The sequence below is a fragment of the Psittacula echo genome, assembly GCF_963264785.1.
Source record: "Psittacula echo genome assembly, chromosome: 4".
NCBI lineage: Eukaryota > Metazoa > Chordata > Aves > Psittaciformes > Psittacidae > Psittacula > Psittacula echo.
The window spans coordinates 105,608,666-105,621,878 of NC_137738.1; the positions used below are offsets into that span (position 1 = coordinate 105,608,666).

The following is a 13,213-nucleotide window of genomic DNA, read 5'->3' on the forward strand; positions in this document are numbered from 1 at the left end:
AAGTATCTTTTCCTGCTAATTTTTTAAACCACCAGAGGACTATATCTTAATTTAAAGTTATATCTTAAAGTTTAATCTTTTCTATTTTCTCTAGCTAGCAGCATAACCAAGCAAACAACAGCAATCAGATATGTTAGCAGCAGGCTGCTTCTATCCACTGGAGCATGGTAGTATCTTTAGAAATGCATCCCATGCTTATAGAATTAGGTCACAGGTATCTCCCACCATGGCACCACTAAGACTGGTGATATTTTGATTAAGAGGGAGCTGATGCAGCAAAGGACAAGATGCTTCCTGGCTTTTCCTCCTGTAGCATTAAGTTTGCAGAGTCAGAAACAGCAAGAAGTCAAAACTGAAGCCACTTGTCTAATGTAGTTGTCAGATAAGGAGCCTCAGATTTAAAGTACAAAATCCATGTGTGTTGTGTAAACACTGATGCTCTTAAGTTTTGATATCTACACTTATATCCATATGCAGTGAAATATTGCATATGTGCACTTTACGATAAGATTGAAGAGAGGTATTTTAAACGGAAGAAATTAAAAACACAGATGGAAGCTGTAATTCTTTCCAATTATAAATGTTCAAGGCATATGTAATGTAAGATAGCATTATACTTGCTTTCTTTTTAATGAGTGACAGATCACTGTAATTGGGAGAACTGGATTGCCAGCGAAGGAAATGAGAAGCAAGACCCAAACACTAAAACTTGCCATATTTACCTTTTTTTAGGGTATTTGGGGAATATTTGGGGTTTGTGTGTTTGGGTTTCCTATGAATCAAAAGTGAATTTTAACTTTAATGTAATATATGACCCTCTCATTAGGGGGGGAAAAAAAAAAAAGAAAAGGTTAGAAGGGGTAGAATAGCTTTCTTATTTCCTCCCATGCACTCCAACAAACCATAAAATAAATAGCTTCTTGCTTATCAGCTCAGGAACCCTACATTAGTCCAATTCTATTCTATAGCTCATATAGAGAGATGTTTACACCCCATCATTCCCTTCCTTTACCTGTTCCAAGGAGGCCAAGCATGCCACAATCAGTTCTCCAAGCCACATGGCTGGGTTAGTTTTATGCTGCACATAGGCCAGTACTCCTGCTTTCGGTGATGTTTGCTATCATGAACTCAAATCACCTCAATAACGAAACTAGGGGGTTTCCAGACAAAAGCTGGGTAACTTCCACTGTCAGTGTAGGTCTGGGTCATGTTGTTTCTAGGTGCATTCCTAGCTGCTTGAAAATAAGTCATATGCTAAGACTGTTGGTCCTTACTACACAACCCAGGTGTGCCAAGATTGTTCTCCACATTTCTCATTGGGTTAGGGAGACTTCTTTCTCCCAAACAAGAGAGGGTAACTTTTTGCAGCATTTGGTTTGGCTTAGCTGCGGTTTTCTAGGCATCTTGCTGGAACTTCCAGATGAAGTCCCCTCATTTGTGTCACATAGAGGGCATATGAGAGAATCATAATAGTCCTTTGGCTCCAGAATCCCTGTGGAAAGTCTTTCAGGTTCTTGGTTTTACCTTTTGTTTCCAATTCTGTTTCAAGGAGAGTAGGGGTAATGGGAATGGAAGGAGATTCAGTTTAGTTTGCACTCTTCTAGGCTTCTCAGTTTTGTAGCTAAACACAGATGAGTTTTCCATTTTATCGCTCAGAATATTAATTAATTTTAATAGGACTGGGATGAACCAAAGTGTAGCCATTTAATAATTAGGCTAGATTAATTTAAATACTACAAAGCTATGTGTTAAATGGGTATGGGAAGATAAGTTCTGAAACACTAATACCCATCTGATCTGCTGGAATTAATATACCTGCACTTGAATTTACTATTCCCAAACAAAACTAGTCAAGAAACTGGTGGCCTCCACAAAGAACCAAGGAAAGTCTGTCACTCTAAGAAACTTGCCCCAGTGCTTTGGGGTACACATAGTGTGTCCAGCCACACTATGCCTTTTTTATCAGGTGAAGACCTTGGTAGTGGAAGTACAGAAGAACCAAAACACGCCATAAAAATCAAGAAGCAGAGAGCAGACGTCTCCTTTGAGGCAATCTGGCATTCAGACCTACCAATCTCTGAAGCTGAAGGAGGCTCAATGGCTACCAGCTTTGGCTGCACTCTTAGGAAGATGCTTTCTCCTGTGCTGCTATTGAGTGCGAAGCCATAAGGTCTCATCAGTAACATCATTTGGTAGACTCCGACTGGCAACGTCTCCATCTGGCAAATCACTTCAGTTTGATTCAATGTTATGACATGGCAGGTGGTGGTGTTCACCTTCACCTGCAAAGCTGACTTCTCGGTGAAGCCAACTCCCCTGATAACTACTGTGGCCTGGGATCCATCATCTGAAGAAATATAATCAACAAGATCTCTTGTAAATTTTGGTGTAACAAGGCTCAGGGTTTGCTTTCAACGAACAGTTAAATTTTTTAGCGTCTTCATGAGGACATCCTAAAATCTACACCAGCAATGATCTCTTAATGCCCCCGTAATACCTTTTCCTGAATGCCCCTGTCCAACTATTATGTTTTTCCTTAAATTTTTATTAAAATTAACTTGAACCAAGAGCCACCTTTCACTTTAAGCACCGACCCCACCACTGTTTCTCTCCCCTTTATGCCTCTACCATCTTCACGCTGCTGTAAAAATATGCTTATGCTACATACACGAGCTGATCATAAGTGCCCCACTAGAAAGTGCAGTTTCCATAAAATTAGAAATTTCCAAAAGAATCCACAGGCACAAATCATCAGCAGCATCTGGCAGATATTTTTCACAGGGCAGTGTTTTACCATGTTGTTCAGACACAAAGCCCCATTACCTGATGAATACTCCACATCACTGACTAAAGGTGTAATTTCCTGACTGAACTGGAAAGAGCATGAACCGGAACAGTTTGCAAGGACATCATTCACCACCACCACCACCTGGAGACAGAAAAGAGCATTACTCTGAAGCTGGGAAGGGAGCAGAGGTGTTTTCTATAGCCAGATCTATCTGATAGAGCTTCAGAGTGATCCTGGTAGGCACAGCTGCCGAGAGCACCCAGAGTGTGCCAGAGTAGAGCACAGTCAGACATCTGGTTATTCTGCCGCAGTCTCATTACAAATTCAAGTGCAAGGCTTGCTAAGGCTCATCTTTGGCAATGCAGAGCACAGCTTTGGAAGCTGTACCACCAGTCTTGCTCAGTGTCTGAAGGATCCTATCTCCTATCTTGCTGGGACCCACAGCTCTTCCCAACTCCTGTTATGTAGTTATCCATTGAAGACCCTGCTTGCCATGCCTCAGTTCTTCCCACTGCACCTTGGGAACAAGTTTATTATGTTTAAAGCCTGTAAGACTAATTAGAATGAATCCCAGAATGTGTCTTTTCAGCATGCAGCTTTCAATTTTATGTTTTTTTATCCCTTGTGGTTTATGCTGAAACAAGAAAGCTGTGACCTTGATTATCTAAGCAAGAGACTCAGAGATACCTCCTCTGAGATCTGCACAGATGGGCTTTAAGCACATCCAGCCTCACCCTGTTACCTCTACAGTACCCAGTGGTCTTTGCTGGAAGCAAAGCCAGCAATGTGCACTGCTCTGCAACATCTGAGAACAGAGTTTGCCACACATTTGTCCTTCCAGCAGGCTCATTTATACAGGAAACATTCCTTACTCCCTTTCAACAGTTGAAGAATTGAGATCCATAAAGACTAAGGGACTTACAGACTAGTACCACAAACCACCATCTCGCTTATTCTGCCCATCAGTATGGAAGCAGATAGGCTGGAGATGACCAGTGTCATTCCAAAGTCTGGTGGCCAGCACCATAGTACCCGCCTAGGGTGTGAGTCTAGAAATATCAGCCCTTGGCCACTTCCTCAAAATGAATCAATTGCCTTCCCTCACCAAGATGATCATTCTTCCCATCTGCAATAGCTCTTGGAGGAAACTCCTGCTCCACAAACCAAGTAGCAGAATCTGACCAATTCTGTGCAAGGCACATAACAGATTAATTTAGTAGCAGAAGTAGGTAACCTGAATACCTGTGAGACTCCTGAATCTACACTACTCAGGTGATACATTAACTCACCTGTGTTTTGTTATTGAAGGTAGCAAGCATATCCCCAAATATTGGTCCAATAAACACACCCCCATCATAAATCACACGACTAGAAACAGTTGGTTCCAGACCAGTGAGGTTTTCAGCAGAGACCTGGCAAAGAACAAATAATTTGAGTTTCTCATTCCTTTCTGTCCTGTGATTTTTAATTAAAACCATTCAAACAGAATTCACACAGAGTCTTTACCAGGCAGGTCTAAATCTTCATTATCCAAGAGTTCACAACACCTCTCTGTTCCCAACCTCACCTTGCAGACAAAAAGACTGCAAACTAAGGTGAAGAGATCCAGGAGCCAGATTTGAAAATAAACTTCTAATAGTCAATAATAATATTTGGCATTAGGCCTGGAAAGAGCTTTGAACATCTGCTCTCAAAGACATTACTCTGGGTGAAACAAGGGTCTGTGCTACAGCTGAAGATGCAGCTCAAGACTTTTTCACCCTTCAGGCTAATGTCTTGAGCATGGGAACTCATTGTTTTGCTGAAAATAATTTTACAATTTCAGAAGCTCAATACAGAAAGAAATAGTTCATTTTTAAGGGAGGAAGCAGCTTAGTCTGAGTCTTTATTCAAAAAAAAGAAACTTCTACTTGAAGCAAAACTTAAACATGACAAATATTAGGAGAGTATGAACTGAATATTCTTCTGAGACTTATAAGGAACAGATATGAACACATACAGAAAGTTCTCAGAAAAAGACCTCCTTGGCCCATAAATGATGCCAGAAACCTGAACTGAACTTTGATTACTGTACTGAAATATAAATGTGATTATAATAGATTTCATTTCAGTATAGCAGTCTTTTCATAGCGTAGAACTGCAACAAAGCACATTCTAGCCTCCTCATTTTGAAGCACAGACTCTGAAGATATAATTTCTCCTTGTGCAACTGCAATTGTTTTTTTAATCATCTAATCTGAAATTTGCTAAACTGATGTTCCTAATAGGCAGACAGATTGCTTAAGGTCCCACAAGTGTCTTCATAAAAACTAACACTGAGGGAATGAATCAAATGGCCAAAGACATTGAATGGGGTTCAAAGTGGGTGTTAGTGAAAGACATTACTGTACACTGATAACATTGGGCAAATCCCCAGCTTTTGTTTTCCAAGTCAGTGTCCAGATGCTTTCATAGCAAGAATCCGAGTCTTTGGTCACAATGAAGTCACTGGTGTTGAAGTATGGGGCTGTAGAATTATCTGTGTTTTCTTGCAAAAGCTTGCGGAGATGGCTGGAGGAGGCGTGGACTGAAACATCTGAAAAAGACATTAGAAAGCAGTAGATATCATCATCTCTAGGAGAGCACATCTACCTGGTCCTGGAAAATATGTTTCGTTATTAGTGCAAGCCTGCAACTGCCAAAAAGCAGCAGAGGGAAATTTACTAGACCTCAAATGCCAAAAGATCATGGAATCAGAGAACAGTCACAGAGCAGTTTAGGTTGGAATGGATCTTTTAAGGTCACCTAGTCCAAAACCCTGCAATGAACAGGGATACCTTGCAGTAGATCAGGTTGTTCAGACCAACCCATTCCCATGTTTCAACACCTTCAGCATAAAAAAATTCTTCATTCTATCTGGTATGAGGATCTTCACTATTTAATAGCTAAGAAAACCTAGAAACTTCTTTTCAGTTGGGACCATCAGAAATCTTAAGTAATACTTTCACACAATATGCACACATGAAATTTCAGCATGCAAGTAATTTTCCTTCAAAATGGAAAGTTTGGAAGCTTCTTAGATGAGATGGGTAGGGAGTCAGTCTACCCAGAAGATTTTGTTTTCTTGGGTCCAATCCCAAATAAATGCAAATATTTTTTTATTTCTTTTAACATAAAGAGTCATTCAAAGCTGCAGATAAAACAAATCTGTCTAAATCAATTCTTAAGGAAGAGGGGAAAGCACAGAGAAAAGAGATATTTCACAAATATTCTAAGGCTGCCTGTACTATTTTTATTTGACTTAATAACTGAATCAACAGTTCCTCAGTCAAGAACTTTATTGTTGGCTTTGTTCAGATTAATCTGCTCATTTTCATTCTAAGTTTTTTTGATTATTTAAATCAAACACAAGAAATCCTAGCACATCCAAAGGGTGACTAAACTCAAGTCAAGCAACTCTATGCACAAAAGCCTTTATGGTATCTGCAAGCCAATTAACAACCCAGTAATCCTAGAAAAGAATTAATTTCCTGGCAACCTGCACAAGTCTTGTCATACGAGATGACCAGAAGTACACATGCTGGAGAAATATTAGCTTAATGAACCTTGGGATGCAAAATCCCAGTTCAGGATCTGATCCAAAGATCTTTAACATTAAGGCAAATACTTCATAGTGGCTGTATGCATTTTGGAATGACCCCACACTGAACATCTAGAAATACTGCCTTGTCTATAATCTTTAACTCCCGACTTAAAAGACATTATATGCAAATATCTAGCAACTATCACAATGAGTTTAACCTGCCAGCCTGTACCCCAAGCATTTCTGAGGGTCAGCATCATCCCTTCTTCACTTGGTTTCCTGCAAAGAAAATCTAAGACCTGTACTTGCATCCTCTCTTACCTGATATCACTGTATCGGCCAAGTGGATGCGGAAGGTCCCTCCAAGAGGTAGGGATGACTTCTGCAGTCTCTGAATGGTGAGGCTGACTCTCACATCCTCCGTGGAGACATAGAGATAGCCATAATCTTTAGAGCCCTCCCCAAGCAAAGCACCTCTGTGTTACAGAGAAAGTTCACACGAAGGCATTAGCGGTCAAGACCTCCATTCCTGACAGCCCCCCCATGTCATCTGCAGGAGAGGGACACCTATGGAAACAACACTCTTGAAGGACCTAAGGAAAACATATTCAGAGCTCATGGAATTGAATACTCCCAAGTTATACCTACATAACGTAGCCAATGAACATAATATAAAATGATGGAAAAACACTTATTTAGATTATGATAGAAGAAATAGCTCATACATCACTAACCACAAGCAAGCCCTACCCCAGTACTGGTATTTTAGAAGAACCAGTCCAATGCAGCTACAACAGCAAAGCAAAAAGCTTTCCTACTTCATCCTGTTGTCTCCTATAGTCTACCAAAATCTTATCTCGCCTGAATTACAGAGATATTTCGTATCAGAATTCACCCAAAGCCCAATTTCTAAACTTAAAATGAGTTATTTCTTGCCACTAAAATTCTCCTTCTTCAAAAGTAAAAGACTCTCTACGGTACAATGATGCCACCATGCGGTTAAATGTCTGGCCATCAGCTAAATGTCAGCTCAGCCGCATTTTCTGCAGGGTAAATTTCGGGAATACAGAGCCAAAAGAATCCCTGAGCTCTCTCAAATGATGTACATCCGGTACAGCAGATTTTAACTGATATTCCCGTCCTGACCACAGCGAGTTGTATTAGAATAAATGTGCTAAGATAAAGAGCCAAGTTTGTCCTGAACATGTCCAAAGACAGTGATCAGCCCACAGGTTTTTAAAACATGCACCGATTTCTTCTTTTCAGTGTTCCTGGCTTCAGCATCACACGCTGGTTTCTCTTAAATCTTCCTCTACAAGGTGGAGAAGCCCGCCAGTGCAAAGCATTTCTTAATTTCTTCAGCTCTTAGTCATCTCTTAAAGGAGAATCTAGTTGTCTTAGGAGTACTCAAAATTAATGACAGGTTGCTTTGCATTTTCTTGAAAGAAGAGAGACCACAAGGTGAGAAACTAAATTAAGTTACAGCAGGCTGAGGTTAGCCTTCTTAAAGGAGGTTTCCTATGGATTCCTGGGCAAGTCACCGAGTGAAATAACTGAGCCAGACTAACAGCTGGCTGCTGGAAAGAAGAGGCTGCATTGTATCAGTGGCTTCCTTGCCTGGCTCTATTCCCATCAGGACCTTGTTGAATTCACTGGATACAACCCGACTTTTACAGGATTTATTCTCTGCCAGTATAGCCCTTTAATATTGCACACTTCGATCCAGTCAGCCTATGGCTCTGCCACCTCTTTCACTGTCGGGACTTCTAAAATAGGAAACAACTCACAACTCAGCAAATAAGGACACATAAGGTGGACTTCCATTGCCTAACATGGTAACTGATGTCATTAAAGGTGTTCAAGAGTATCTCTGGCTGATCTTCATCCACTGTTCCGGAAGGGCTTAGATCTCCTTCTAGTCCTACATCATACCTTGTTGGCCCACATATATCTTACACCCCAGTTTAGATGAAACATCTTAAGCATCTCTGGTTCAGCAACTGAATCCCACTCATACAAGAGAACTTCAATACCAGAATCAGATAGCTTCACTAAGGTGGCTTCAATATATGTTCAAGATTCTATACAGTGCAGAAAGCTCAAGACACTCATGCTGAGAGTGAAAGTCAGTACTGTAATTTAGAACTGTAGCCCATCTACTGAGTACAGACATCTGTGCAGGATTCACAGTAAACAGTCTGAACACAGCCTATTGGCAATGCCTAGAGGAAAAGACTCCAATGAAAGCACACGGATTGCCAAACTGCAGTCTTACCCTCCACTGCCTCTCATGTCCTGCCTTAGATGACAACCAGCTCCAGACAGAGAGGAACTAACGAGCTATTACAGTGTATTGAGATGATCTACTCGCTATCCCTACCTTAAAGAGAGAAGGGGCAGACTTGAACCGCAGCCAGAAACCATCCAAGACACATTGTAAGTGGGAAAAGACCCCACCACAGATACTGCTTCAACAATCCTCCCATCTGGCTGAGGTGGTTTGGGATCTCGCTGAGAAACTAAAAGAAAAATGGCACATGCATTTATTAAGGCAAGGAGAACAGCTGGACTATGCCTAGGTTATTTTCATTTCATAACTGAAAACATATCTGCTTCGGGGTTTTTTTGTCTGGACAAGACCATCCAAGAGTTACATCTGTAGAAACACATTTTAAATAAATCAAGAATATCGACATTTGTGCCTGTTGTGAAAGACCCTTCCCCTTTGAAAAAGTTTCAACCAGCCCTATCATTAAAGATTTTAATGGAGTATCCTGGACAGTCAGTAACAGGAAAGAAAACCAGGTTCCTTTACCAGTCACGGTTCTGTCTACAATGATCACTTCATCAAGGTAAAATGACCCAGATGTTTCCTTTTGCAGCAAGTCTATCTGATGCACAAACACCGGCGAATTGGCAGGGAGGTCCTGGAGAAGCATGGAGAGATTCACACACCCATTCCAGAGATCAGTGCAAGTAAATGTCCAGCTGGAAGACAGTAAGATTGTGCAAAGTCACTTTTGCTGTGAGGTATTGGCAATAACCAACTTTCAAGGTGCTTTGTGAAGGTCCAGGTAACAGTAATAATAACAGTAGTACCTGATGTTATTTACTCATACATAATAAATTTGCTTGATGGCTTTCCCATAGTGAGAAACAAAGCTTTAGATCTCTGATTAGGTGTCCTCCTTGAATCACAAGAGTGGGATGTAGGAATAACAGCCACTGTTTTATTTTTGGCGAAACACTATGATAGCATCAGTGACTTCCACAGAGGTTAATCCAGAGTTCAGGCCTCTTGGAACACCAGATGATTGCTCAAGGCTCCCAGCTCTCTCCACCATGTAGTAATTTAATCCCTACTCCTTCTCCCCCTTCCAGGCATGCACACATGCCTCTCTCACAATCTTACAGATACCCAAGCTGCCAGCTTCAATTCCTGAAGTTCTTCAGACACTCCTGATTTTTTAAGTCTGCCTGCCCCAAGCTTTACATCTAACACCAAATGTTTTCTACTCATGTACGCCTAAATGAATAAAGAAAAAACAAAGACTACATCGATTTTTGAAATCTTTATGTACCAATGGTATCATGAGATTCCAGGGGTGGGGGGGAGGAAATCAATTCATCTCTGTCTCACTGCAGAAAATCCACTGATTGTTGCCAAAGAAACTGGGAAATTAATGCCCTCATAAACCTTCTGATGTGCTTATCAGAGACAGAACAAACTCCATCTGTGTAATGCTAAGGTGAGACAGTGCATATAACAAGAAACATACAAATTTGCTCAGTAAACCTTCAAAAAGAATAGAAGCATATTCCAGGAATGCCTCTGTAGGGACATAGCATGTCATCTTACCCCAGCTGACAATTTGTTCCTATACAAATAAGAACTTCTCTCAGTTTTCGTAGTACACCTTCATACTATGGGAGAAGTGTAATCTTTGGAAACTGTGTCTGAGTACCTCTTAGAGTCAGTTTTATTGAAATCCCACAGGCAGATGAGTTTCCTCTTCACTGAACATAAAGAGACATTGGTGTAGGACACCAAGATATGAAGGATATTGCTCATATGGCCTTTATGTGCAAAACACACCTGCAAAAATATGGGAAAAAGATCACAAATCAAGCCACAGGTAATTTATATGTAATGCATGTAAAAGATACTATATTCTGTTTCAATCCCAGTTTAACATTAAACAGGGAAATGTGTTGTTCAAGGTCAGCAGTAAAGTCCACCTCTTCAGGCCAAATTGCTTTCAGTAGCACCCTATAGAAGGCAGCGCATGGCATCTGGGTGACCTGTGTACCACCACATTGAGTGAAATTGATTCCTTTTGCTTCAGTGGGGTTTTGGGGCAAAATGTAGCTGGGAAGTGCCAGTGGGTATTTCAGATATCTGGAAGGGAGGAAAGGAGATTGGAGGAGTTGGTTTGACTTGCAGGGTACAAGGTGTGGGATGCATGTTAGATGGGGAAATAGGACTGGAAGAGGTCTGTGAAGGGGAATTGGAAGGAGTCTGGAAAGACTGCAGAAGGCTTTGAGGATGACTTTTTCCCTCCTGTCTCCTTCTTTTCAAACCCCAACTATTTCCCTTCCCCCAGGTAACAAAGAAAGGGTGACAACTGAAATCAAGACCTTATTCTTATTAAAAGTAGATGTAGACAAGGAGCAGAAAAGTAAGAAAGTGGACCTCCAGATAACAAGTTTCAGGGTTTGTGTTTTTTTTTTCCTTTTGTCAAAAACTGATCATAGAATGTTAAGGGTTGGAAAGAACATTAAAGATCATCTAGATCATCTCTACATCTTCCATCTTTTCTCAACACCATCCCACCTTTTCCTTTCCCTCAGCAAGGCTTGCATCCTCAGGAGCAGATAGCAGCTGGATGTGTTAAACAATATCTACATCTCATGGACATCAAATTACCCACCTAGTCAATAAAACACACACTGCTCTGTCCACAGGCATACTCCAAAGACATGATCCTTTGTAGATTTGGAGGAAGTCTAAGCAGACCTGATGATTTTATGCTGCTGATTGGGCTCTAAGTAGTCAACCTCGAGTGCAACCTACTCATCAAGAGCAGCCACTTACATGTGTGTATTCAGTAAGATCATATCTTGGTAGAGTTAATGGGAAAGTTTTCACCAGCTGGCTTTGTCTGTGAACACTGAACCTTCCACAGAAAGACTCCATTACACTGTCAGCACGTCCTGGGGTAAAGATGTCCTTCATGTCTGACAGAGATAAAAAAATAAGAGGGGATGAGAGGCTTGAAAATGATTCAGAAGAAACCACTGCAGTCAAGAGATTCATGAAAATGCAGAAATTGAGTATCCAGAATTTGTCAGTCCTACTCTTAAGTATTGCCCTGCCCAGATACATGGTGAACATCAGCAGGGCAATTGTTTTCCAGCTTAAAGGTGCTGAAAGACAGGAGGAGGGAGCATTAGATTACTGTTCTGACCATAAACATCATGGCAAATAATACTGTCTTCATCCATATAGAATATGCTTGACCAAATCCATACATCCTTTCCAGAAAATACTCAGGCAAAGATGGAAATTCACGTAAAGCATGTAAAGCAACAGGGAATCCACCTTCCCTTTTGGGATGTTTGTTGCATTGGTCTATCAAAAGTGCTGCTGAAAAATTGCTAGGATTTCTTTTTTTCTACACATAAAAGCCTTTCTTCTGTCATTACATACTGACAGTTCACTTTTTCTTCCAATAAGAAAAATAAAGTCTGCAAAATGAACTTAATAGCAGAGTTTAAAGGAAAGAAGAAATTATGAATGCAGTAGTTAAGTTGTGTTCTAGGAGAGATTATGTAAATACAGGGAAGGGAAAGCCATTGAAAGTAATTAAATTAAAAACATATTACACTCGGGAAATTAATTGAGCTGAAAATACTTTATATTTGGAAAGAATTAATGATGAATTACTATATGTAATCATCCAATTTTTACTCTTGCCTAGGAATCTACTTGGTTTCTGCTGAACACAGGACACTGGGATAGATAACCCTAGTTCTGAATGTGTGTGGTTGTTCTTTTATTTTTCTGGCATCCATTCACCACAATTTCACTATTGTTTTGTCATTTTTTAACATTATCTACATTTTATAACCATCAATGAAAATACAAGTTGTCATTCTTTGTGCTATTTGTTACACATTTATTTTTATTCCCACTGTACTGCTGAACTATTATTGGCTTTCAGCTTGTTTTTCTCTCTTTCACTGGCAGAATTGTAGATTTGAGATCATAATAAAAGGTCCAGTTGCTACTTTCATTTTTCTGCATAAAGCTTCCTTCCCTCCCCAATTAAAATTAATTATTATCCTCCAATAGATAAATCAGTCACAAAATGTAAATATTACTGACTGGGACCTGTTCTCTCCATACCAAATGCAAGAACATGATATAAAGTCTCTAGGCAATCATTTGCTTTTTGGTAGGATAAATATACTGTTATTGCTGTCAGACATAGAATGCTAGAATGATTTGCGTTGCAAGGGACCTTTAAAGGCCATCTAATCCAACCCCCCTGCAATGGGCAGGGACATCTTCAACTAGATCAGGTTGCTCAGAGCCCCACCAACCTGGCCTTGAATGTTTCCAGGGATAGCGTACCTAAGACCTCTCTGGGCAGCCTGTGACAATATTACTGGAGTCCCTTTCTACTAGCATAGCTTTCTGATGTGAGCAACACCTTCAATGTTAAAAAACTATTCTTGATAATTTAATTATGTTGGGTATTTTTACAAAAGCAATTGATATTTTACACCTTGCCTGGCCAGCCAAGTATACCACGGATATTTGCACTGTTTCACTTTCAGTCATCAAGAAACACCAAAAG

The 13,213-nt window shown here is 40.3% G+C and overlaps 1 protein-coding gene across 1 annotated transcript in view; it reads right to left on the reverse strand.

Annotated features, from left to right (window-relative positions):
• PKHD1 (PKHD1 ciliary IPT domain containing fibrocystin/polyductin) overlaps positions 1-13,213 on the reverse strand; it is a gene marked incomplete at both ends in the record, with an annotated part of 251,755 nt that overhangs the window by 216,810 nt on the left and 21,732 nt on the right. Inside the window, 9 exons of the mRNA XM_080615087.1 lie at positions 2,072-2,347; positions 2,824-2,929; positions 4,078-4,200; positions 5,179-5,363; positions 6,672-6,826; positions 8,731-8,869; positions 9,166-9,338; positions 10,316-10,446; positions 11,446-11,588. Of these exons, the coding sequence (XP_080471213.1) occupies positions 2,072-2,347; positions 2,824-2,929; positions 4,078-4,200; positions 5,179-5,363; positions 6,672-6,826; positions 8,731-8,869; positions 9,166-9,338; positions 10,316-10,446; positions 11,446-11,588 (1,431 nt within the window). The remainder of the gene's footprint in view (positions 1-2,071; positions 2,348-2,823; positions 2,930-4,077; positions 4,201-5,178; positions 5,364-6,671; positions 6,827-8,730; positions 8,870-9,165; positions 9,339-10,315; positions 10,447-11,445; positions 11,589-13,213) is intronic.